The sequence below is a fragment of the Neoarius graeffei genome, chromosome 6 (genome assembly GCF_027579695.1).
Source record: "Neoarius graeffei isolate fNeoGra1 chromosome 6, fNeoGra1.pri, whole genome shotgun sequence".
Lineage (NCBI taxonomy): Eukaryota > Metazoa > Chordata > Actinopteri > Siluriformes > Ariidae > Neoarius > Neoarius graeffei.
The window spans coordinates 25272506-25299187 of NC_083574.1; the positions used below are offsets into that span (position 1 = coordinate 25272506).

The window sequence follows — 26682 nt, forward strand, 5'->3', positions numbered from 1 at the left end:
TGAAACACACTTATTGCACATATCAGGTGGTCGTAATTTTTCTTCTTTTGGCTGCTCCCAATTAGGGGTCGCCACAGCGGATCTTTCGTCTCCATTGCTCCCTGTCCTCCGCATCCTTCTCTACCACACCTGCCACTTTCATGTCCTCTCTCACCATATCCATGTATCCCCTCTTTGGCCTTCCTTGTTTTTGTGTGCCTGGCAGCTCCATCCTCAACATTCTCCTTCCAACATGCTCTGCATCTCTTCTCAGGATGTGCCCATACCATCTCAGTCTCATCTCTCTTAGCTTAATTCACAAGCTCTCCACATGTGCTGTCCCTCTGATGTGCTCGTTCCTTATCCTGTCCAACCTGGTCACTCCCATCGCAAACCTTAACATCCTCAACTCCGCCACATCCAAGTTTGCCTCCTGTCTCTTTGTTAAGGGTACTGTCTCCAATCCATACATCACAGCTGGTCTCACTACTGTCTTATACAGCTTACCTTTCACTTTTGCTGGGACTTTCCTATCACAAATGACTCCCAAAATCCTTCTGCAACTGCTCCACCCTGCCTGCACTCTCTTTCTCACCTCACTATCGCAGCCCCCATTTTCCTGCACAGTTGACCCCAGGTACTTGAATTCATCAACTTTCATGTCTACTCCTTTCATCTTCATTACACTCTCATCCCCATTCTCATTGATGCACATGTATTCTGTTTTGCTGCTGCTCACCTTCATTCCTCTTCATTCCAATGCATACCTCCATCTCTCCAAAACCAGCTCAACCTCCTTTCTACTTTCACCACATATAATATCATCTGCAAACATCATGTTCCATGGTGACTCTTGCCTTGCTTCGTCCGTCAAGCTATCCATCACTATGGAAAACAAGAAAGGACTCAAAGCAGATCCTTGATGAAGTCCCACCTTCACCTTGAACCATTCAGTCGTTCCAACTGCACACCTCACTGCTGTTTCACTGTTCTTATACATGTCTTGAACCACTCTAATATACTTCTCATTCACGCCACACTTTCTTATACAATACCATAACTCATCTCTCGGCACTCTATTGTATGCCTTCTCCAGGTCTACAAACACACAATGTAGTTTTCTCTGGCCTTCCCTGTTCTTCTCCATGAAAATTCTTAAAGCAAAAATTGCATCCGACGTGCTCTTCCTTGGCATAAACCTGTACTGCTGTTCTCAGATTGCTACCTCTCTTCTGAATCTTGCCTCCAATACCCTTTCCCATAACTTCATGGTGTGGCTCATCAATTTTATCCCTCTGTAATTACTACAGCTCCATACATCTCCCTTATTCTTGTATATTGGGACTAGCGCACACTTTCTCCAGTCATTCGGCATTTTCTTATTCTCTAAGATCTTATCAAACAATCTCATTAGGAACTCCACAGCTGTCTCACTCAAACATCTCCAAGCCTCAATCGGGATACCATCTGGTCCGACTGCTTTCCCAGTCTTCATTCTTTTCATGGTTGCCCTCACCTCATCCTTACTAACCAACTCTACTTCCTGATTTGCTGTCTCCAACGAATCTGACCTTTTCTCTCTTGGATTCTCCTCATTTAATAAATCCTCAAAGTACTCTTTCCACCTTCTTAATACACTCTCTTTGTTTGTCAGCACATTTCCAGGTGGTTGTAATTGCAAAAGATAAAACAGAAAAAACAGGAGAAAAAAAAACAATGCAACAACTATTGACAGATATACAGATGTGAGTCTACTGTGATCAGTGCTGGTTGTACAGTCTAACAGCTGCAGGAAGGAATGATCTGTGGTAACACTCCTTCACACACTTAGCACTGAAGAAGTGCTGCAGTCCAGTGAGTACGGTAAGTCCTGAAGGGGTGGGAGTCGTTCTCCATCATAGATGACAGCTTAGCCATCCTCTTCCTCCCACCCACTACCTCCACTGGCTTCAGGGGGTATCCCAGCACAGAGCTGGCCCTCCTGATCAGTTTGTCCAATCTCTTCCTGTCAGTGTAGAGATGCTGCTCTCCCAGCAAACCACGCCATGAAAGATGGCTGATGCCACCACAGTGTCAAAAAAGGTCTTCAGGAGTGCCCCTTGCACGCCAAAAGACCTGAGTCTCCGCAGCAGATACAGCCTGCTCTGACCTTCCCTGTACAGTGCTGTGGTGTTGGAGTCCAGTCCAATTTGTTGTTAAGGTGAACACCCCGGTACTTAAGATGTTACTTTTGATACCGATGCCATTATTGATTCTGCTTAACAGTCCGATTCTTTATTCTCAATTGATATCAATTCTTGATCAATTATTTGTGTGGGGAAAAAAGTAGGCCTTGGCCTACACAGGTTTTCAGCATCAATTCAGCTGTTTTATTAACTCAGTGTAGAATGTCTGCCTAATAACATTTGAACATGTTAAAATAAATTACAATGCTCATTTTTTTAAAAGGATATCATTTGGGAAACAAATATAAAACTGATGTAATGAGAGAATATTTGTTTTCAGTAAGTTTTTTTTAGTCAAAGAAATATATGCTAAGCCTGCCTAAGTAGCATGCATGTTATTATATTCATGCTCAGTAACACACATGCTGATTGGTTGGGAAGCAGTGGCACTTGTGCGTAGACTCAAATACATGGCATTTTGGAACTTTAGCCCATGTTGTATTAAAAGATGTTTCAGCATATTGCTGTTTTGTCCACTCTTACTTGAAATGCTTATTTTACAGACATTGCAAGTAGCACTGTTGCCATCTATCTTTGTGAAATGAAGCTACTAGTGATGTGCAGATTGATTGGTCAAGTGGGTTTAGGTAAGCTTAATAGACAAATATTACAGGTTTGGGGGGGGTCAGGTCAAAAAGTGGCAAAGCGATGTGTAAATAACTTGCAGAAATATTGCGTGCAACAGGCTTTGCATTATAAGGTCTACGAATTTCATGCAACAGGTTAAACTATGAGTGGAAGGCTTCCCCTCTCTCTCTCTCTCTCTCACACACACACACACACAGACGGAGAGAAGGGGTGATGCGCAGGTTGATAATAGGTTTCACCTATGAGGATTTTCCCCTAAGTGGTAGCTTTTGTTTAGAATACACCTAAACAATACATAGAACCCAATACTTTTTTTGTGTCAGAAAGAAGAGAATAAGCTACAAAGAAGAAGCTAGGCAGCTAACACTGAGCACTGAGGTTTCTAGTGGACCAAAAGCAGCCCTAAGGGCCTCTGCATGCTCTTGCGACAAGGCTTTCGCAGATAGCTTTTCACAGACAGTTGTAATTTATTGTTGAGCGGGGAGTAATAGGCGTGCGCGATGTTATTCACCGCCACAACGCAAGGGGGCACGAAGTCGCGAAATCGCTAGGAGTAGTTGGTGGGTGTGGTTAGTAGAGTGTTTATCCTCCGGTTACTTATAATGACTAGAACTGAAGTCGTATAGATGTACGTACTTCCTCACTTCCTCGATCAACCGCTCTTCGTGCTGCTCCATCTTCGCTCGTGTTTTTAAAAATGGCGGTAGTGAAACCAAACCAAACCGGGAAAGTAGGGAAGCGGAAGTGCGTGTACAGCGGATGTAGAGTGGACCAATCAGAGCCCTCTTGTCTGCGATGTTGTCTGCGAGGCTTCTGCGGTGGTCACAATTTTTGGGAGGTGTGCGCAGAGCGTCTGCGAAGGGGAGGGCTACGCAGACGCCATCTGCGACGCCATCTGCGAGGACTGCATTGTCAGCATAAATTGGCCTTAAGGAGAGTCATTGAGGTCACATGGGTCGTTGACCCTCTCCGTCATCCTGTAGGTGTAAGGGTCACTGGAGGCCGGGTGTGAACAGTGTTAGCAGCCTAGAGGGTCGTTAGAGTGATCTGTGGGTCATTGGCTCTCTGCTATCATGTGAGTCATTGAAGTCAGCTGAATCTTGGTGTGGATGTGTATTCAGTTTTCTGGGAAGTGTGCCAAGGACTGCATTGTAAGTGACTGATAAGTGGTGTCTCAGATCACCTCTTCTGTTCAGTGACGGTCATTCCAGGTTGATGAAGATAGCTTCTTTTACTCCTCTTTCAAGCCACCGGTCTTCTCTGGCTAAAATGCATACACTGCAGTCCTGAAAAGAGGTGTCCTTTGTTATTGAGATGAAGATAGGCTGCAGAGTCCTGGCCTGAGGAACTGTCTCTCCTGTGTTGAGCCATGCATTTTGTGAAGCAGTTGTTTTGTTTCCCCAATGTACAGGTCTGTGTATTCCTCACTGCATTGAATTGCATACACTACATTGCCCTGTTTGTATCTGGGTATCCTCTCCTTAGGGTGGATCAATTTCTGCCTCAGAGTGTTACTGGGTCTGAAGTGTACAGGGATGTTGTATTTGTAGAAGATCCTCTGGAATTTCTCAGATAGTCTAGAAATCTAGGGAATGACAATGTTCTTGCATTTGTTGCTGTTTTCTTCCCTGTCCATTATGTTTCCTTTCCTGGTCTTGACAAAAGCCCAGTTGGAATAGCTACACTTCTGAAGTGCTTCCTTAATGTGTTTTTGCTCCTCCCCTTTTTGCACTACCATTGTAGGAATGTTCTGAGCCCTGTGATGTAAGGTAATGGCCCCCAATTTGTGTTCCAGTGGGTGGCGAGAGTCAAACAGTAGGTGCTGGTCTGTGTGGGGGGGTTTCCGGTAGACCTCGATGCTAAGGCTTCTGTCTTGTTTGATGTGCACCCTACAGTCCAAAAAGGCTAGGTTGTTTCCACTGACCTCCTCCTTGAGTGAACTTGATATTATCGACTGCTTTGATATGCTCTGTGAAGGCTTCTACCTCATGAGTCTTGATTTTTACCCAGGTGTCATCCACATACCTGAACCAGTGACTGGGAGCGACTCCTGAAAAAGTGGTCATGGCTTTGTTTTCCACTCCCTCTGTGTATAGATTGGCCACTATAGGGGACACCGGTGAGCCCATGGCCCATAGAATCTGGAACAACCATCACTGAACAGAGGAGGTGGTCTGAGACACCACTTATCAGCCACCTACAATGCAGTCCTTGGCACACTTCCCAGAAAACTGAATACACATCCATACCAAAACTCAGCTGACTTCAATGACTCACATGATGGCAGAGAGAGCCAATGACTCACTCTAATGGCCTAACACTATTCACACCTGGCATGTTGACATTAATAAAAGGAACTGATATGTGGTATATGCGGTTCCAATGGATTGGATAATTTGGAACCGGTTCTCAATTCCCATCCATACCTCAAACCATTCCTGAGCAATTTTTCCAATGTGCCAAAATGCATTATCTTTCTGAAAGAGGCCATAGGGAATACCATTGCCATGAAGGGGTGTACATGATCTGCAACAATGTTTACATAGATGGTATGGGTCAGAGTAACATCTACATGAATGTCAGGACCCAAAGTTTCCCAGCAGGCCATTGCCCAAAGCATCACACTGCCTCCACCAGCTTGCCTTCTTCCCATAGTGTATCCTGGTGCCATCTCTTCCTCAGGTAAATGATGCACACACACCTGGCTATCCACATGATGTAAAAGAAAATATGATTCATCAGACCAGGTCACTTTCTTCCACTGCTTCATGGTCCAGTTCTGATGCTCATGGGCCCATGGAGTTGTTCGCGCCGAGTCCTTTTTCCCGCGAGTGCCGGCGTTAATTACTAATCCTTTTTTAACTTTTTTTCTACAAATAAATTTCCAGTATCATCTTCATTTTTATTGTACTGTCGCTTTCATTTTTGTACTTTTCACTTTCGCTTTCCTTTTTCCGGTTTTTTTCCGGTTTTTTTCTCTTTCTTTTTTCGGAAGAACGCCGAGACCGGAAGCTTTCTTTTTCTCTCCTCCTGTGTAAAGACCACAAGCGGAGGCCATCCACATCTGATCTGCTTTAATATCAACAGATCTTCGTTTAAGGTACGTGAATCTTTTCATCATGGCACACCTTCAGCCTGTTCAGTGTGCTGAGTGCAGGATGTTTAGTCATTCTTCCTCCGTCACTAGCGATAGCTTTATTAGCTTTACTTGTGATAAGTGCAGATTAGTTAGCTCTCTGACGGAGAAGATTACAGTGCTAGAAGCGCGTGTCCAGGCTTTAGAGCAGGTTAGTGAGCGTGAGAACAGTGTAGTTTCTGTTAGGGAAAGTCTGGACGCCTTAGGTGGAGTTAGCAATCCCCCAACTCTGGCATTAGAGCCCTTACAGCGGGGCGAATGGGTGACGGCTCGGCGGCATAAGCATAGAGCCAAAGCTACCGCTGAGGCTCGCCCACGGGAGCACCACTCCTCTCCGCATCACGTGTCGAACAGGTTTGCTCTCCTTAGTGATGCACCCACTGAGAAACCTGAAAGAGCTCTGGTAATAGGGGACTCTATCATACGGCACGTGAAATTAGCTCAGCCTTTAGGGGCACCAGCAGCTTTAGTCAGGTGTATACCGGGAGCCAGGGCGCCGGACATAGCAGGTAATCTTAGGGTCCTAGGCAAGCACAGGTTCTCAAAGATAGTTATCCATGCAGGAGCTAATGATATACGCCTTCGTCAGTCTGAGGTTACATGCGCTACGTTCACACTGCAAGGCTTAATGCTCAATTCCGATTTTTTTGTGAAATCCGATTTTTTTGTGAGGTCGTTCACATTAACAAATATATGCGACTTGTATGTGATCCTCAGTATGAACGAAAAGCGACCTAAAAGTGTTCCGCATGCGCATTGCAGGATACGATGACGTCACACGCAGTGAGCATGGCCAGTGTTTACGGAAGTAAAACCGCCCGGTTGCGGTATGACTCATCCAATCTAGCTTGAATAGCTGCATCCCCCCAAATGGAAATCAGCTCCCTAACCTCTGCGTCCTTCCATTGAGAAGATTCAGAACCTTCACAGCCCGAAGCGTCCCTCGCATTGTCGTCATGCGCAGGGGCGCAGATACGTTTTTTGAACTGGGGGGGGGACAAAAAACTGGAGGGGGGGGGACAAAGCTGCCAGCAAACCAACCCCAACCCCGATATGCCTGTCAAACTTGTTGTTAGTAACCATAGCAACCAAGCTCGAGCTTGCAACCTGTGCAGTCTGCGCAGCTCAACCAACCGAATATCAGTCTTTGTTTTGTTTTATGTGAGTTGTTGCAACTATATGTATACACTGCTGTGCACCTCAATAAACCGAATGGTAATTAGTCTTTTGATTTTTCCGTGAGGTTTGCCTTATGCAAAGAAAGACGGCATAAACGTTTTTTCCTCCCTATAAGTAGGGGGGACTGAACGAGGTGAATTTAAATATGACTCGTCCCACCCTCTATCTGCGCCCGTGATTATGCGCCATGTTGTTGTAACTTTTTTTGAGAGACCCGCCGCCTACTTCAGCGCAGGATAGTGACGTTTGTGGCTTGTTGATGACGTGTAAGTCGGATGAATGTGACCTGGCGGTTCAGACTGAAGTCGCATATGAAAAGAGCGGATAGGAATCGGAATTAGCACCACATATCCAAACGGCCTGGGTCGGATTTGAAAAAATCGGATCTGTGTCGTTCATATTGTCAATAAAAGATCGGATACAGGTCACATATGGGCGAAAAGATCGGATTTGAGTCACTTCAGCCTGCAGTGTGAACGTAGCCTAAGAGTAACTTTGTAGAGGTGTTTAAATTAGCGAAGGCAATGTCCGATGCTGTAGTATGCTCTGGCCCCATCCCAATGTGGCGTGGCGATGTAGCTTACAGCAGGTTATGGTCGCTGAACTGCTGGCTGTCCAGGTGGTGCTCTGAAAACAGTGTGGGCTTTATAGATAATTGGGCTAATTTTGAGGGCACTGCTGGCCTGTTAGGGCAGGACGGTATCCATCCCACTCGGGAAGGTGCTGCTCTCATTTCCTGCAGCATAGGTCATAGTCTCAGAACAGGCCTAGTTAATTTCTGACAATCCAGAGCCAAGGCCAGGGAGCAGACGAACAGGCTAAACCGACTGTCTGCTAGCTGCACAGAGTCGTCACTCAGGGCCCACTACATTGAGACTGTGTCTGTTCCCCGAGCTCAACAAAAAGGTAGAAATTTTCAGAGAGTTTGTTCCAGTAACCTAATCAATATAAAATTAGATCATACTGACTGTACAGCTGCTGCCAGCATCTAAAGCGCTAATGGTTAATGAACTCATTACTGATCAGGAGTTTAATGTACTGTGTTTAACAGAATCATGGATTAAGCCAAATGAATATATAGCATTAAATGAAGCGAGTCCTCCTGGATACAGTTATATACACCAGCCTCGTCTAACTGGCAGAGGAGGAGGCGTCGCAGTTATTTATAACGATTATCTAGGTGTAATACAAAAACCTGGTTATAAATTTAATACATTTGAAGTTCTTCATACTCATATAATGTATGTAGCCTTGAAAAATAAGTCTACCCAGTTAATTCCATTGCTTATTATTTACAGGCCCCCGGGGCCATATTCTGAGTTTCTTTCTGAATTTGCAGATTTTATCTCAGATCTGGTTATTTCCTTAGACAAAGCTTTAGTTGTCGGAGATTTTAATATTCACTTCGATAACCCAGAAGACCCTTTAAAAACAGCGTTTGTGTCCATCTTAGATTCAGTCGGGATTAAGCAGAATGTCATAGGACCGACCCATAATGGTGGTCACACCCTTGATCTAATACTAACATTCAGATTAAACGTAGACAATATAGTCATACTTCCACAGTCTGAAGTTATCTCAGATCATTGTCTCATCTCATTCAAAATATGTCTGAGTAATAATATATGCACCTCACCACGCTACTGTATTAAATGTACTTTCACGTCAACTACTGCACAGAGCTTTATAAATGATCTCCCAGAGCTGTCAACTTTGATTGGGTCACTGTCAGCCCCTGCAGAACTTGATCAGGCAACTGAATGCTTAGAGTCAACATTCCACCATACTTTAGATAATGTAGCTCCTCTAAAAAGGAAAATGGTCAGAGACAAAAAATTAGCACCCTGGTATAATGATGACACTCGCACATTAAAACAGACCACTCGAAAATTGGAACGTAAATGGCGTCAAACAAAATTGGTAGTGTTCAAATTAGCTTGGAAGGAGAGCTTCCTGAAGTATAGAAAAGCTCTTAGTGCTGCGAGATCAACATATTTCTCCTCCCTAATAGAAGATAACAAAAATAATCCTAGATTCCTATTTAATACTGTAGCAAAATTAACCAGGAATAAGTCCACTATCAACACATGCACACCTGCAGTATGTAGTAGCAACGACTTCATGAATTTTTTTAATGACAAAATTGAGAATATCCAACAAAAAATTCAAACTACTAATTTAAGGTTAGACAATGAAAGTGACCTTGTAATTAACAATATAACTGTATCAGATCATCAGAATGTTTTACTCCCCTAAAAGAAACTGAATTACTTTCATTAATCTCTACATCAAAAGCCTTAACTTGCATACTAGATCCCTTACCGACACATCTATTCAAACAGATAATGCCTGGAGTAATTGAACCACTTCTAAAAATAATAAATTCTTCTCTTATGATTGGCTATGTACCCAAATCCTTTAAACTAGCAGTTATCAAACCCCTGATTAAAAAACCTGACCTTGATCCCTGTCAGCTGTCCAATTATCGGCCAATATCAAACCTCCCCTTTATCTCCAAGATCCTTGAAAAAGCTGTGGCATAGCAGTTATGCTCATATTTACATAGGAATAACATCCATGAAATGTATCAGTCAGGATTTAGACCTCATCATAGCACAGAGACAGCACTGGTTAAAGTAGTAAACGACCTACTGTTGGCGTCTGATCAGGGCTGTGTCTTGCTACTTGTGTTGCTTGACCTTAGTGCAGCATTTGATACCATTGATCATTCCATTCTTCTGGATAGACTAGAAAATGTTGTGGGAGTTAAGGGAATGGCCCTCTCCTGGCTCAGGTCTTATCTAACTGATCGTTATCAGTATGTTGATATAAATGGTGATATTTCTAGACGTACCGAGGTAAAGTTTGGTGTTCCACAAGGTTCTGTCTTGGGTCCACTGCTTTTTTCTCTATATATGTTACCTCTGGGCGATATTATTCGCAAACATTGTATTAGTTTCCACTGTTATGCTGATGACACACAGTTGTATGTCTCTGCAAAACCTGATGAGAGACACCAGCTTAATAGAATTGAGGAATGTGTTAAGGACATTAGACACTGGATGTTTATTAATTTCCTTCTGCTTAACTCTGACAAGACTGAAGTACTTGTGCTAGGACCACATACAGCTAGAAGTAAGTTTTCTGATTACACAGTGACTCTGGATGGCCTTTCTGTTTCTTCACGTGCAGCAGTAAAAGACCTCGGACTGATTATTGACCCCAGTCTTTCATTCGAAACTCACATTGATAACATCACCCGGATAGCTTTCTTTCATCTCAGAAATATTGCAAAGATAAGAAATTTAATGTCATTGCATGATGCAGAAAAACTAGTCCATGCTTTCGTTACCTCCAGGTTGGATTATTGTAATGCCTTACTGTCTGGATGTTCCAATAAGTGCATAAACAAGCTCCAGTTAGTTCAAAATGCAGCAGCAAGAGTCCTTACTAGAACTAGAAAATATGACCACATCACGCCTGTCTTATCCACACTGCATTGGCTCCCAATCAAATTTCTTACACTGCATTGGCTCCCAATCAAATTTCGTATTGATTATAAAATACTACTATTGACCTTGGGCGGCACGGTGGTGTAGTGGTTAGCACTGTCGCCTCACAGCAAGAAGGTCCTGGGTTCGAGCCCCGGGGCCGGAGAGGGCCTTTCTGTGTGGAGTTTGCATGTTCTCCCCGTGTCCGCGTGGGTTTCCTCCGGGTGCTCCGGTTTCCCCCACAGTCCAAAGACATGCAGGTTAGGTTAACTGGTGACTCTAAATTGACCGTAGGTGTGAATGTGAGTGTGAATGGTTGTCTGTGTCTATGTGTCAGCCCTGTGATCACCTGGCGACTTGTCCAGGGTGTACCCCGCCTTTCGCCCGTAGTCAGCTGGGATAGGCTCCAGCTTGCCTGCGACCCTGTAGAAGGATAAAGCGGCTAGAGATAATGAGATGAGATGAGATGAGATGAGACTATTGACCTTTAAAGCACTAAATGGTCTCGCACCACAGTACCTGAGTAAACTTCTGCTCCTCTATGACCCGCCACGCCTACTTAGATCAAAAGGTGCAGGCTATCTGCTGGTACCTCATATAGTGAAGGCTACATCAGGGGGCAGAGCCTTTTCTTACAAAGCCCCACAGTTATGGAACAGCCTTCCAAGTAATGTTCGGGAATCTGACAGTCTCAGCATTTAAGTCTAGGCTGAAAACATATCTGTTTAGTCAAGCCTTTTGTTAATGGTGTTTATGAGGTAAAGGAGTAGATCTGGAGGGTCCTCAGACATAGAGTGTTTTGGTAAACTAGGATGTATGGATGCTGTCAGTCCCCACTCGCTTGCTCACTCGAGTTTGTTGACGGTGTAGTGGCTGGCTGCTTTATGTCCCGGGGCTCCCTCATGCCTGTGTTACCTTCTGGCTCTCTCCTTTTAGTTATGCTGTCATAGTTAGTTGCCGGAGTCCCTGCTTGTACTCGGTGCAATATGTATACTGCTCCTACTTATTCAGGTGACATTGGGCATACCTAACAACCTGTGTTTTCTTTCCCTCCCCCCCACCCCAAATCTGTCCCTCTGAGTTACATGGAGTCAACAGGAAATCTTTTGGTGGAGCGGGTGGAGACCTCGACTGGCTATCGTAGCCTGCAGGGAATCAGCCGTCAGACATTCTGTCGCATGTCCCAGACCCGGTGAAATGTAACTGAATTGTCTTGGCCAGCCCTAAGGGTCCCATCTGCATCTCATCATTGCTGAGGAGTGTGCTCCCATCACCCAATCAAGCATCCAGCCAGAGCAGGTCATGATATTTTTTACCATATTAACATGCCATTGTTGTGTGTTATGCCTGATGTAAAGACTCTCGTCTCTGCGAGCCTACCACACAGATTTAATACTTGTCATTTTTAGGGCATACCTAACAACCTGTGTTTTTTCTTTCTCTCTCTCTCCCCCCCTATCTGTTCCTCTGAGTTACATGTTGATCCTGGGATTGAGATGCTGGCCTTTTCTGCCCCTCGGACCTGCTTGATCCATCCTGGTGCCCTGTGTCTGGTCGGAGTTTTATCGCACCGCTCCTGTGAAGGACGGCCCCATGAGGACAGTTGAGGGTTATACCTGTTAAAACTGTTAATATTATAGTCAGGCTGTCTGTTGTTGCCCAAATGAGGATGAGTTCCCTTTTGAGTCTGGTTCCTCTCGAGGTTTCTTCCTCATGTCGTCTGAGGGAGTTTTTCCTTGCCACCGTCGCCACAGGCTTGCTCATTGGGGATAGATTAGGGATAAAATTAGCTCATGTTTTAAGTCGTTCAAATTCTGTAAAGCTGCTTTGCGACAGTGTTTATTGTTAAAAGCGCTATACAAATAAACTTGATTTGATTTTATTTGATTTGATGGTGGACACTTTCTGCGGTGGACAAGGGTCAGCATGGGCACTTGGACTGGTCTCCATACTTGCCAACTTTTCAAAATTCTCATGGGGGAGAAAAGTGCGTGAACGACATTTTCAATTGGACGAGGGTATGATGCGCGGTTGAAACGATAAAAACAGTGGATCCCAATTAATTGCAAACCATTTGAAATTTATACAATTAAAGAGTTTTCAATTGTTGATATTGTTCTATCGATTACTATAGGATATGGGATTCATGTATCAGGCATGAGATAGCTCAGAGTGAAAAATCTGAAATAATACTCGTCTTGAATTTTAATATAATAACAATAAAAGGGAACTCTTTTTTTTTTTTTAAACTTATTTTTTATTAATCAAAAACAGAAATCACAGACAGTCAGCAACCATACAAATACTAAAGAGACACTAGACAAACACAGACCATAAAACCAAAACAAAAACCAAATCCAAACAACAAAATGGGGGGGGGGGGCTTTGCTCTTCTCAAAACATCATAAGCGATACAGGAGACCATCTCCTCAGGAACTTCTCTTTCTGAAGCCTTAGGTTGTGAGTTATCTCCTCCATCCTATATATTTCCCATACTCTATCTTTCCATGATTGAAATGTTGGAACAGCAGGTTTCAGCCAATTTACAGTGATCCCTTTGACAGCTGCTACTAGGAGGATTTGTAAAAGGTATATATCATCTCTACATTCAAAGCCCTGAGGGACCGCTCCCAACAACCCATACAGGGGCTCTTTAGGGATATCTGTACGAAAAATATCAACCAATGCAGAAAATATATCATCCCAGTATTTCCTCAGCTTTACACACGACCAAAAGGTATGAAGAAAGTTCGAATCACTCTCACCACATTCCCTCCAACAAGAACTAGAGGATGAAGATCCATACTTCCCTGTTATGTATGGGGTCCTAAAAAATCTAACAACCATTTTCCATCTGAATTCCCGCCAACTATTAGAATATGTCACCTTGTGTGCCTCTGTACAAATTTCAGCCCATGTGTCTGGAGAAATATCTAGCTGAAGCTCTGTCTCCCATTTTAGTTTAATATATAGTGTATCACAAGTTTCCATACTCTGGAGGCAATTGTATAGACATGAAATAGTCTTCTTACAAAAGACACCAAGTTGAACCCCAATAAAATATTGTTCTATTGCAGATGGTGAGAGGATTCTTTCAGGATTCTCAAGTTTATTAAGAAACTGCCTAATTTGTAAAAATCTAAAGAAGTCAGTATTAGGAAGATCAAATTCTTCCTTAATTTGGGAAAAGGGCTTAACCCTGTTTGACTCAATTAGCTGATGAATATAAGTAAGGCCATATCTAGCCCAGCGTTTGAATCCTACATCTAATTGCAACGGCTTAAAGTTGGGAGTAGATTTAATTAAAGTTAGACTTGAAATTGAGTTTGCTAATTTGTATTTCTTCTGTACTTCCCTCCATATCTGAATGGTGTGTTTAGACCATATGCTTACCCTACAGGATTTCAGAGAAATACTTGAGAAAGCTAATTGTTGTAGAGTATATTCACACTGTGATACCTCTATGTCCAGCCATCTGGTGGAGATATCATTTGTGATCCAAGCCACGAAGGGCTTCAGCTGTGCAGCCCAGAAATATAATTTCAGACAAGGTAGGGCAAGACCCCCTTCAGATTTAGGGAGCTGTAGCGTTTTTAGTCGTACTCTTGGCCGCCTACCTTGCCATATAAAACGGGAAATCAACCTATCCAAAATATCAAAAATGGACTTCGGTACAGGAATAGGAAGCATTTGAAATGGGTATAACAACCTTGGGAGAACATTCATACGGATGGATTCTATTCGGCCTAGCAAGGACAGGGGGAGAGATGACCAACGGGCTAGATCCTGTTTGATTTGTCTAATTATTTTATCATAATTTGCATTGTATAACTTGTCTTGTGAAGGAGTAATTATAATGCCAAGATATTTAATACCTTCAGCGGGCCAACGAAAACCACTATTATCCTTAATTTGTTTTGAAATACATCTATTTATATCTAACGCCTCTGTTTTGTTAACATTAATCTTATAGCCAGAGTAGTGTCCGAACAGTTTAACAGTATCCATCAACGCAGAAATGGAGCAAGGCAAATTGGATAGATACAAAAGAACATCATCAGCGTATAATGAGATTTTATGTTCTTCGTCTCCTGCCATTATTCCAACTATATTTGAACTATCTCTAATCATTTGAGCAAATGGCTCAATACAAAGGGCAAAGAGCACAGGAGAGAGAGGACAGCCTTGGCGTGTACCTCTTTCAAGACTGAAGGGCTCTGATAAATGCCCATTGACCCTAACTGCAGCCCTAGGTTCAGAATAAAGGATGCGGATCCATGACACAAACTTCTTACCAAATCCAAACCGCACCAAAGTTTGAAATAAATATTTCCATGACACACGGTCAAATGCTTTTTCTGCATCTAAGGATAAGACCATGGCTTCAGAAGTCTGGGTGGATGCACAGGACATGACATTTAGCAGTCTGCGCACATTGTTCCCTGAATAGCGCCCAGGAATAAATCCAGTTTGATCTGGATGTATAATTTCAGTGATATATTTATTCAGTCTACGGGCCAACATAGATGAAAGTAGGCGCAGATCTCCATTGAGGAGAGAGATGGGTCTATACGCGCCACATTCAGAAGGATCTTTGCCTTCTTTATGTAAAACTACTATAATGGCATCTCTCCATGATGGGGCCAGCTTCTTTTCTTCTAATATGCAGTTATACGCCTTTAGTAACAAAGGAGACAATATATCCTTGAAAGTTTTATAAAACTCGTTTACATACCCATCAGGGCCAGGGGTTTTATTATTCTTAAGATCTTTAATAACCTCCTCCAGTTCATTAAGGGCAATAGGCCGATCCAACTCCTCTTTTGCACCATCAGGCAGTTGTGTAATATTAATTTGGTCTAGAAAGTTTTGGATCTCACTTTCACAAGTGGAGACCCCTGAATTGGTGTATAGAGACTTATAAAAGTTAGCAAATGCTTCAGAAATTTGTACTGGATCTGTCAACATTGTGGGAGGGGTGTTTATTTTAATTTTTGTCACGACCCTGGAGGATTGTTGTTTTCTTAATTGAAATGCAAGTAAACGGCTCGCCCTTGCCCCATGTTCATAGTATCTCTGTCTAGTAAACCGTAAACACCGCTCTGCTTTGTCAGTAAATAAAGAGTCTAGTAATCTGCGTGTATTCATCAGTGATTCCAATATCTCTGTGGATTGTGTAATTTTATGTTGTTGCTCAAGATTCTTAATTTTACTTTCTAACCTTTTACGTTCAGAATCTTTTTCCTTCTTTTTGGCGCTGCAAAAAGCTATAATACGACCCCTTAAATATGCCTTTGCACAGTCCCATAATATTAATGGGGAGGTCTCCGGAAGAGAATTTAACTCCAAATAATAGTTTAGTTCTGTTTTGACAAACTGCACAAAATCTGGGTTATTAAGGAGGGATGTATTGAGTCTCCAGGTTTTTGATATGTTTCTCACCCCCAGATGCCAATCCACCAGTACTGGGGAATGGTCTGAGAGAGTGACTGGAAGTATTTTACACTCTGTAATTCTATGTATCTCCCCCCTAGGTGTAAACAGTAGGTCAATACGTGAATAGGAAGAGTGTCTATTGGAATAAAATGTAAAATCTTTGCCTTTTGGATGTTTGTATCGCCAAATATCTAACAAGCCCATTTCTTGACAATGATAATTAAGAGCTCTGCTCATATTGGCCCCTGACTTGGATGATGCTAATGGGGTTTTATCTTTAAGCTGAGACATTACACAATTCATATCACCACCTGCAATGAGAACCCCAGAGCTTTTGTCTAAAATGAAACCAAATACCTGTCTTATGAATAATGGGTCATCTTCATTAGGGGCATAAATGTTACACAAAGAGATGTGCATACCATCAATTATTCCATTTAGTAATATATATCTACCCTCAGAGTCTGCAAAGTGGGAGACATAAGTGAAATTCAGGCTCCTATTTAACAGTATTGCTACCCCTCGTTTTCTCCCTGATGCATGAGATGAGAAATAGACTTTGTTAGCCCATGTTCTACCAAGTTTGCCATGCTCAGCATCTGAAAGGTGTGTCTCCTGCAGAAATGCTATTCCACAGCTACTTTGTTTCAGTTGATGGAGAATCTTCTTTTTCTTCACAGGACTATGAAGACCATTCACATTATAACTAATTAATTTAACTCCCATCGCAGTGTACCAAAACCACAGAGACACAGCACTTCAACTGGCACCTTGAGAAATAATTGTAGAGCAAATACGGGGGGGGTGTACATCATAATAAAAAAAAAAACAACAACAACAAAAAAGTAATGATTTGCTGATTGTACATAAGTGCCAAAATTGTTTGAGCATAATAACAAAACAAACAAATACCCCAAAGAACCATGAGGTAGTAACAAAAACAACAAGAAGAAGTAACATTTCTTCATGACAACAAATGAAAAGGAATTTCCAGGTAGCCTAAGCACCACCTGGGCCTTCAGCGTTAGATGTTCACCGCTGGGTGGGAGGCTAAATCCCACACTTACCACTATCAAGAGGTGCAAAAACCCTGTCCCACGACCGTACCCACAATAAAAGTGGAGGCTATATTGTGTAAAGTATGAAAAGTACAAAAGTGTTAGGCTATTAACTCTAAAAAAAAAAATTTAAAAAAATTAGGCCTAGGTTATAAGAAGAATGGACAGCTCGGACTCAGAATAAAAAAAGTGTGTGAAAGAATGGGACTTGGCCATTAAGAGAAAATAATAATAAAATACAGTAAAGAATAGGCATAGCCAAATAATAATAGCCAATAAACAGAAGATGCTCTAATAAGATCGGACTGAAATCGTCTATATCAATTAACAAAAACAACGGCCCATTGTCCATACATAGCCTGTAGTAAGATAGCCTGTATAACAACAATGCTGAATGCTGGAATGATAAAATAAGTCCCCTTAGTTCGCCATAACAAGTGCATTACAGAAAAGGAGAGTAAACAAGTTATAGTAACATTAAAGACACCACTGTACTTGTCCCTATTCTAGACTATTTGAAACGGTCTCACCAAGTCCGCCAAGAAATCCTTCCATCACATTAAGAAGTTTACGATCCACACGCGCACGATTACTCCTCACGCCAGACACATTCCATCCCAAGCGGTGCAGGTCTTTCTCCAGACGTTCCTCTTCGGATAGCGCTGTCCTGATTCCCAGATGGCGTAGGCCGTCAGCCGCTTCCCATGCAGCATTGAACGTTAAAGTTTCTCCGTTCGCGAAGACCTTCAGCATTGCGGGGTAAGGGCTCTGGAATTTGATCTGCTTAGCTTTCAACTGTTTCTTGATGTCTGCGTACTCTCTTCTTTTCCTCTGTAGTGAGGGTGAATAGTCGTGATTCATCGAGATACGCTCTCCATTGTATGTCAAATTCTTCTCCTGCCATGCCTTCTGAAGTATGAACTGCTTGGTCTTGAAACTATTAAATTTTAGCACAAACGACCTGGGACTTGCAGTTGGATCAGTGGGTTTTCGCTGTAGGGACCTATGTGCTCTTTCTAGTTTTAACTCAAACTCGGCTGGCAATTTCAGGAGTTTGTGGAGAAATCCTTCAATCCACTGAACTGTATCGCCTTCTTCAGATCCTTCTTTAATCCCGTAAATTCTCAGATTGTCCCGTCGTTGCGCATTTTCCAAGGCCTCGCACCTAGCCTCTAGTTGCCTATCTCGATGCAAGAGAAAAGAGACCAGCTGTGCATGCCGGTTGTGCCCATCTTCCAGAGTACTCACGCGCTCTTCTGCCTCTGATACTCGGCCCCCTAGACCTCGAACAGTCTGGTCTAAACTCGTCATTTGTTCAGAAAGCTTGTCAAGTGTTTCGTTAACCTCCTGACGAAATTTTCGAAGTTCAGTGATAATGGTGACACTAATATCACTATCGGGAGTCTGTTCGCTAAGCGGAGCATTGCTAGCATCAGACGAGGCTAATTCCCCCGGAGGAGCTCCACTGTTGTCTTCGAAATACTTGGAATTTTCTTCCTCCTGTGTTCTTGCCTGTCTTGCTCTGCGTTGAGTATGTGCCATGGCGATATTAGAAACTTATTTAGCGAACCAAAGGGGACAATTACTTAGTTTAAGTATATAAAAACGGTCATAAGGCAGGGAGCCACTCTCTCAAGCAGCCATCTGGTTCGTGACGTCACCTCTCTCTCCGTGATGGCAGCATTCAAAAGGGAACTCTTAAATCAGATTTTTAGCTGAAAAATCTCATGCCTGAATATTGCATACATACAGAGACCTACAGAAAATAACACAAGTGATGCTTTAGAAGAATGTTTATAATTTCTTAAAATAGTCACAGTGAATGAAAGTATTATTGGATTGCATCAAATGTGTTTTCCTTCTGTAAGCTCATGTAAAAATACAGAGAACTGTCAAGTCAAGTCAACTTTATTGTCAAATATGCTATACATGCTCGACATACAGCACAGATGAAATTTCAGTCCTCTCTGACCCACGGTGCAAACAGGCAATGCAATAAATAAAAATAAAAATAGAATAATTGGGGGAAATATATATATATATATATATATATATATATATATATATATATATATATATATATAAACAATCTAGATAGGAACTAGACATAGACTAAACACTCAGACAAACAATATAAACAGTATAAATAAACAGTATAAACACTAGATGAGAACAAGACATAGACTAAACACTCAGACAATATAAACAGTGTAAACACTAGATAAGAACTACACAAAGACTAAACACTCAAACAGACAATATAAACAGTATAAACACTCTAGATATGAACTAGACAGACTAAACACTCATATACATACACACATATATATCTCATCTCATCTCTCTCATATATATATATATATATATATACCGTAAAATACCAAATAATAGCCCGGGCTATTATTTGTCTCAATCACGTAAGAGACCCGGCGCGTATTAGAGACTAGGCGGCTATTTGGAACAGGCGATTAATTCCTTCTTCACAAATACCTTCCCCAAAATCTACCTCAAAACGGGGAAAAAAATCATTCTCAGATAGGCCTACTTTTAACCAGTATAACTTACAGTTTGTTTAGAGTTAGATTACAGATAGCACGGTGCCGATTTCGGGGAATTTTGAAGACGCAGAATGCATCTTCGCATGGCACAGTCGGGGTGGATAAAGGATAAATCACACACCTTTTCCTGTTAATGACTAGTTAAGTGCATGCTTTACAAAATAATCAAGAAACCACACCATTGTCTGTGCGCAGCACTGTGATTTAATTACTCTGCAAAGTTATGGTCACTTGCTATCACCCTCACCCATGCAGCCTCCACCCTTTGCGCTTCGCGATGTCTGTCAATCTGAAATTGCATGGAGGGCGCGACGTTGAAGCAACATAATTAGGGTGCGAAGTGTCAAACCAAAGGGTTTTTTCTTATGCTGAAAAATAAGTGACCTGCAGTGGCTACATACTGTCATCTTGCATTCTCACGTTTCTCTCCAAGACGTCTCCCTATTTGGCGGATATGAGCCTATTCCCCGAGTGAGTTGGTACGGTGGCTCGACCCCGTAGAAAACTTCAAGTTCGGATGAAAGTTAGTTGAATAGGTTACTGACTTGTAGGCCTACATGTTGCCTGCCTGACGCGTGCTTCTGCCCAACTTGCACGACAGATTACTTGTTGAAAAGGCCCCTTGGATTAGATTGGCCGCGAGCAGACTGAAATGCATGTTAGAACGCTCTCACCTTTTTTGTAAAGCGTCTTCCAGATCCGAATGGGTAAGGGCAAGTGAAATGGTATAAGGTCTTTAATAAAACTCAGTGTGTGCTTTGACGCATGCATTCGGCAATTTAGGTGGTTTAACAGAAGCAGCAGTCCAACCTTGGAAACCCGCAGTCCTCAATGTCACCACACACGCTGGCTTTCGTTGGGTATACCCAAAGGGGTATTCCTCATTCGATGACGTAAGTGATATCCCACACACCCATGTCAAACGTAATTGGCTAAGACATCTGTCAAAAGTTACGGAGTTGCATTCCTCAAGAAATATTACGGTAGACCAAGATTATAACATTGAAATGGCATGTTTATTATCACGTAAGTTACGTGTAAGTTACGTGTCATTCTGAGATGCGCAGATAGACAGTAAAGGGAATTCCGAATTCCCTTTACTGTCTATCTGCGCATCTCAGAATGACACAGGACAATGGGCGAACTAGATTTTTTTTTTTTTTTTCCCCAGCCACGGCGCGCCGGAACGCTATCACCCCTGCGTAACAAAATGTTGTAAACAGTATTATAGAAATAATTTCATTTTTCATTCATTCATTCATTCATTCATTCATTCATTCATATTGTTTCGGTAGAAAACTATGCAATGCAAAATCGTTTAAACACCAGAAAAGTGCTGGGCCTCAAGATTCTAGATAGAACGTTCGGACGCTTTTTTTTTTTTTTTTAGACCCCGGCGAGTATTCGGAACCGGCCTTTATTTGTCACAACACACGCGTACACCCGGCCGTTAAAGGGAACTCGGCGGTTAATTGGAACTCGGCTATTATTTGGTATTTTACGGTATATATATATATATATATATATATATATATATATATATATATATATATATATATACACATACACATACCCACACACATACAGTGGTGCTTGAAAGTTTGTAAACCCTTTAGAATTTTCTATATTTCTGCATAAATATGACCTAAAACATCATCGGATTTTCACACAAGTCCTAAAAGTAGAGAAAGAGAACCCAGTTAAACAAATGAGACAGAAATATTATACTTGCTCATTTATTTATTGAAGAAAATGATCCAATATTACATATCTGTGAGTGGCAAAAGTATGTGAACCTTTGCTTTCAGTATCTGGTGTGACCCCCTTGTGCAGCAATAACTGCAACTAAATGTTTGCGGTAACTGTTGATCAGTCCTGCACACCGGCTTGGAGGAATTTTAGCCTATTCCTCCATACAGAACAGCTTCAACTCTGGGATGTTGGTGGGTTTCCTCACATGAACAACTCACTTCAGGTCCTTTCACAACATTTTGATTGGATTAAAGTCAGGACTTTGACTTGGCCATTCCAAAACATTAACTTTATTCTTCTTTAACCATTCTTTGGTAGAACGACTTGTGTGCTTAGGGCCGTTGTCTTGCTGCATGACCCACCTTCTCTTGAGATTCAGTTCATGGACAGATGTCCTGACATTTTCCTTTAGAATTTGCTGGTATAATTCAGAATTCATTGCTCCATTAATGATGGCAAGCCATCCTGGCCCAGATGCAGCAAAACAGGCCCAAACCATGATACTACCACCACCATGTTTCACAGATGGGATAAGGTTCTTATGTTGGAATGCAGTGTTTTCCTTTCTCCAAACATAACACTTCTCATTTAAACCAAAAAGTTCTATTTTGGTCTCATCCGTCCACAAAACATTTGTCCAATAGCCTTCTGGCTTGTCCACATGATCTGTAGCAGACTGTAGACAAGCAGCAATGTTCTTTTTGGAGAGCAGTGGCTTTCTCCTTGCAACCCTGCCATGCACACCATTGTTGTTCAGTGTTTTCCTGATGGTGGACTCATGAACATTAACATTAGCCAATGTGAGAGAGGCCTTCAGTTGCTTAGAAGTTACCCTGGGGTCCTTTGTGACCTCGCTGACTATTACACGCCTTGCTCTTGGAGTGATCTTTGTTGGTCGCCCACTCCTGGGGAGGGTAACAATGGTCTTGAGTTTCCTCAATTTGTACACAGTCTATCTGTCTGTGGATTGGTGGAGTCCAAACTCTTTAGAGATGGTTTTGTAATGTTTTCCAGCCTGATGAGCATCAGCAACACTTTTTCTGAGGTCCTCAGAAATCTCCTTTGTTCGTGCCATGATACACTTCCACAAACATGTGTTGTGAAGATCAGACTTTGATAGATCCTTGTTCTTTAAATAAAACAGGGTGCCCACTCACACCTGATTGTCATCCCATTGATTGAAAACACCTGACTCTAATTTCACCTTCAAATTAACTGCTAATCTTAGAGGTTCACATACTTTTGCCACTCATAGATATGTAATATTGGATTATTTTCCTCAATAAATAAATGACCAAGTATAATATTTTTGTCTCATTTGTTTAACTGGGTTCTCTTTATCTACATTTAGGACTTGTGTGAAAATCTGATGATGTTTTAGGTCATATTTATGCAGAAATATAGAAAATTCTAAAGGGTTCACAAACTTTCAAGCACCACTGTGTGTATATATACACACACACACACACACACACACACACACACACACTAGTTCAAATAAACAAACAGTCAAGGGCACTTGAGGTATAGCAGGTAAACAGGTAGCAGTATAAACAAACTAGCAGCTGTTAAGATGAGGTAGTGCGGAATAGTGCAAATGAGCGAGGTAAAGTGAGATGTGCGGTCCCTGAGTTCAGTGCGTTAATGAACGATGAGATGTGTGTGTGTGTGTGTGTGTGTGTATTGGGGGGGGGAACTGTGAGGATGACATGTCAGATGCTGAAGGGGGGCAGGGGTGTGTGCGAGCAGAATCTGTGGCAGGGGGCAGAGGGGGGAGGAGGGGCAGAACAGGGAGGGAGTTGAACCTCCTGACTGCCTGGTGAAAGAAACTGTTCTTGAGCCTGCTGGTTTTGGCCCGGAGACTCCGCAGTCTCCTCCCCGACGGCAGCAGGCTGAAGAGGTTGTGAGATGGGTGGGTGGGGTCACCTGCAATCCTGATGGCTTTGCGGGTGAGGTGGGAGTTATAAATATCCATTAGAGAAGGGAGAGAGACACCAATGATCCTCTCAGCTGCTCTCACGATGTGCTGCAAAGACTTGCAGCAGGACACGGTGCAGGTGCCGTACCACACGGTGATGCAGCTGGTCAGAATGTTCTCGATGGTGCCTCTGTAGAAAGTGTGCATGATGGGGGCCGGGGCTCTTGTTCTCCTCAGTTTGTGGAGGAAGTACAGACGCTGTTGGGCTTTTTTAGCCTGTGATGCGGTGTTGTTGCTCCAGGACAGGTCTTCAGAGATGTGCACACCCAGAAACTTGGTGCTGCTCACCCTCTCCACTGCAGCACCGTCTATAGATAGTGGAGCATGCTGGGTGTGCTCTCTCCTGAAGTCCACAACAATCTCCTTCACGTTCAGACGGAGATTGTTGTCCTTGCACCACATGGCCAAGCGGCTCACCTCACTCCTGTAGATTGTCTCATTGCCATTGTTGATGAGACCCACCACAGTCGTGTCATCCGCAAACTTAATGAAGAGATTTGAGCTGGATGTTGGTGTGCAGTCGTGGGTCAGCAGAGTGAAGAGGAGGGGGCTTAGCACACATCCTTGGGGGGGCCCCCGTGTTCAGTGTGATGGTGCTGGAGGAGTTGCTGCCAACCCGTACAGTCTGTGGTCTCCCCGTCAGGAAGTCCAGCAGCCAGCTGCACAGGGAGGTGTTGAGTCCCAGCTGGTCCAGTTTATGAATGAGCTGCTGAGGAATGATTGTGTTGAATGCTGAGCTAAAGTCTATGAACAGCATTCTGACATACAAGTCTTTTGTCTCCAGGTGAGTGAGGGCTGAGTGGAGGGCAGTGGAGATGGCGTCATCGGTCGAACGGTTGGACTGATATGCAAACTGGAAAGGGTCCAGGGCAGGGGGGAGGGCAGACTTGATATGCCTCATGACTAGCCGTTCGAAGCACTTCATGAGGATGGGAGTGAGTGCTACAGGGCGGTAGTCATTGAAGCAGGAGGGAGATGGCTTCTTCGGGACCGGGATGATGGTGGTGGTTTTGAGGCATGTGGGGACAACAGATGTTGAAGATGTCTGTAAAGACATCTGTGAGCTCCTCGGCACAGTCTCTCAGGACACGACCAGGAATGTTATCAGGACCCGGGGCTTTTCGTGCATTTGTCATCCTGAGAGCTCTCCTCACGCTGTTTTGGGACAGCGTCAACACCTGGTCGCCGGGAGGTGGTGGGGTCTTCTGTGCCGTGGTGCTGTTGTCTGCCTCAAAGCGAGCGAAAAAGTCGTTCAACTGATTCAGCAGAGACGTGGAGTTGTCACAGGTCTGCGGCGAGGGCTTGTAGTCTGTGATGGTCTGAATCCCCTGCCACAGGTTCCTGGTGTCTCTGCTGTCGTTGAAATGGTCAGCAATGTGCCTGGAATACTGTCTCTTGGCCACCCTGATGCCTCGTGACAGATTGGCCCTAGCTGTCCTCAGGCCCACCTTGTCCCCAGCTCTGAAGGCGGCGTTCCGAGCCCACAGGAGCCTATGGACTTCCCCTGTCAGCCATGGCTTCTGATTGGCCCGAATGGAGATGGTTCTGGTGACTGTAACGTCGTCCACGCACTTCCTCATGTAGGCAGTGACGGTCTCCGTGTACTCCTGGAGATCTGTGGTGGTGTTGTAGGTGGCCGCCTGTCTGAACATGCTCCAGTCAGTGGTGGAAAAACAGTCCTGGAGTGCCTCTGAGGACCCCTCTGGCCACACACGTATCTGTTTTGTCACTGGTTTGGTGACTTTAACCAGCCAGCGGCCTGTATGCTGGCATTAGCATAACAGTGGAGTGATCTGAGGCCCCAAGGTGGGGGAGGAGTAGGGCTTTGTAGGCGTCTTTATGCATGGTGTAAACATTGTCCAGAGTATTGTTTCCATGTGTAGGAAAGTTGATATGTCCATAGAGTTTTGGAAACACGCTCTTGGGGTTTGCATGGTTGAAATCCCCAGCCAGGATGAGGAAAGCATCTGGGTGGGCTGTCTGCTGCTCACTGATGTGCTGATAGAGTTCATTCAGTGCTTCATTCCTGTTGTTATTGGAGCCGGGAGGGATGTATAATGCTACCAGCAATATGGCTGTAAATTCCCTCGGCAGGTAGAATGGCCGGCACTTAACAATCATGAACTCCACCAGTGGTGAGCAGTGTTTGCAGACCACAACAGCATCACGGCACCAGGCATCACTGATGTAAACACAGAGTCCTCCGCCGCGAGTCTTCCCCGCCTCGACTAGAGCTCTGTCTGACCGGTAGCATGTTAGCCGGGCTAGCTGAATGGCACAGTCCAGGATGCTGTCATTAAGCCATGTTTCCACAAACACAAGGACAGCACTCACTCACAGACTTAAAAGATGAGTGGAGCAGGAGGACATAATCCAGCTTGTTGTCCAGCGAGCGTACGTTGGCCAGAGTGATGGTAGGGATAGCCGGCTGGTGAGGGCTAGCCGCTAGCCTAGCTCGGATACCTCCGCGCTTGCCTCTCTTCTGCTTCCGCATGTTCCACGGAATATCATATATAAATTACATTTCAATAAGATTTAACCAAAATAGTAACAACTCAATTAAATAAATACTGCACTGTCTTAGTACTACTAAATGCATCTCTCTCACTAAACACTTTCCAACAGAATTTTTAAAAAGCACTAGAAATACTATCAAAATCCTATCGGAATGCATCAAAGGAATTTGCTCATTTGCAAACTTTGACTGAAAGTTTTCAAACAAAATTTAAAAATGGCGGGGCGGCACGGTGGTGGAGTGGTTAGTGCTGTTGCCTCACAGCAAGAAGGTCTGGGTTCGAGCCCCGTGGCCGGCGAGGGCCTTTCTGTGCGGAGTTTGCATGTTCTCCCCGTGTCCGCGTGGGTTTCCTCCGGGTGCTCCTGTTTCCCCCACAGTCCAAAGACATGCAGGTTAGGTTAACCGGTGACTCTAAATTGACCGTAGGTGTGAATGTGAGTGTGAATGGTTGTCTGTGTCTGTGTGTCAGCCCTGTGATGACCTGGCGACTTGTCCAGGGTGTACCCCGCCTTTTGCCCGTAGTCAGCTGGGATAAGCTCCAGCTTGCCTGCGACCCTGTAGAAGAGGATAAAGCGGCTAGAGATAATGAGATGAGATTTAAAAATGGCACTATAAATACTACCATACTATCAAAATATACTCCACAAAGAAATTCACTCGAATGCAAAATTTTAGTACTACCAAAATACACTCACTAGTAATCTTTCACTTAAAACCTCAAAACTATCAAAATCAATCACTTTCCAGATAATTCACTTGTAAACTTTCACTTAAAACTTTCAAACAT

At 43.4% G+C, this 26682-nt stretch overlaps 1 protein-coding gene across 10 annotated transcripts in view; it reads right to left on the minus strand.

Moving 5' to 3' along the window:
- Window positions 1-26682, minus strand: part of sema4ba (sema domain, immunoglobulin domain (Ig), transmembrane domain (TM) and short cytoplasmic domain, (semaphorin) 4Ba) — a 520834-nt gene that overhangs the window by 196100 nt on the left and 298052 nt on the right. The window contains exon 1 of one of the 10 annotated variants that reach the window (XM_060923499.1): window positions 20325-20714. The exons of the other annotated variants lie outside the window; for them this stretch is intronic. Coding sequence (XP_060779482.1) covers window positions 20325-20421 — 97 coding nt within the window. The 5' untranslated portion in view covers window positions 20422-20714. Of the gene's footprint in view, window positions 1-20324; window positions 20715-26682 lie in introns of those variants that run through there. 10 annotated transcript variants of the gene reach the window in all.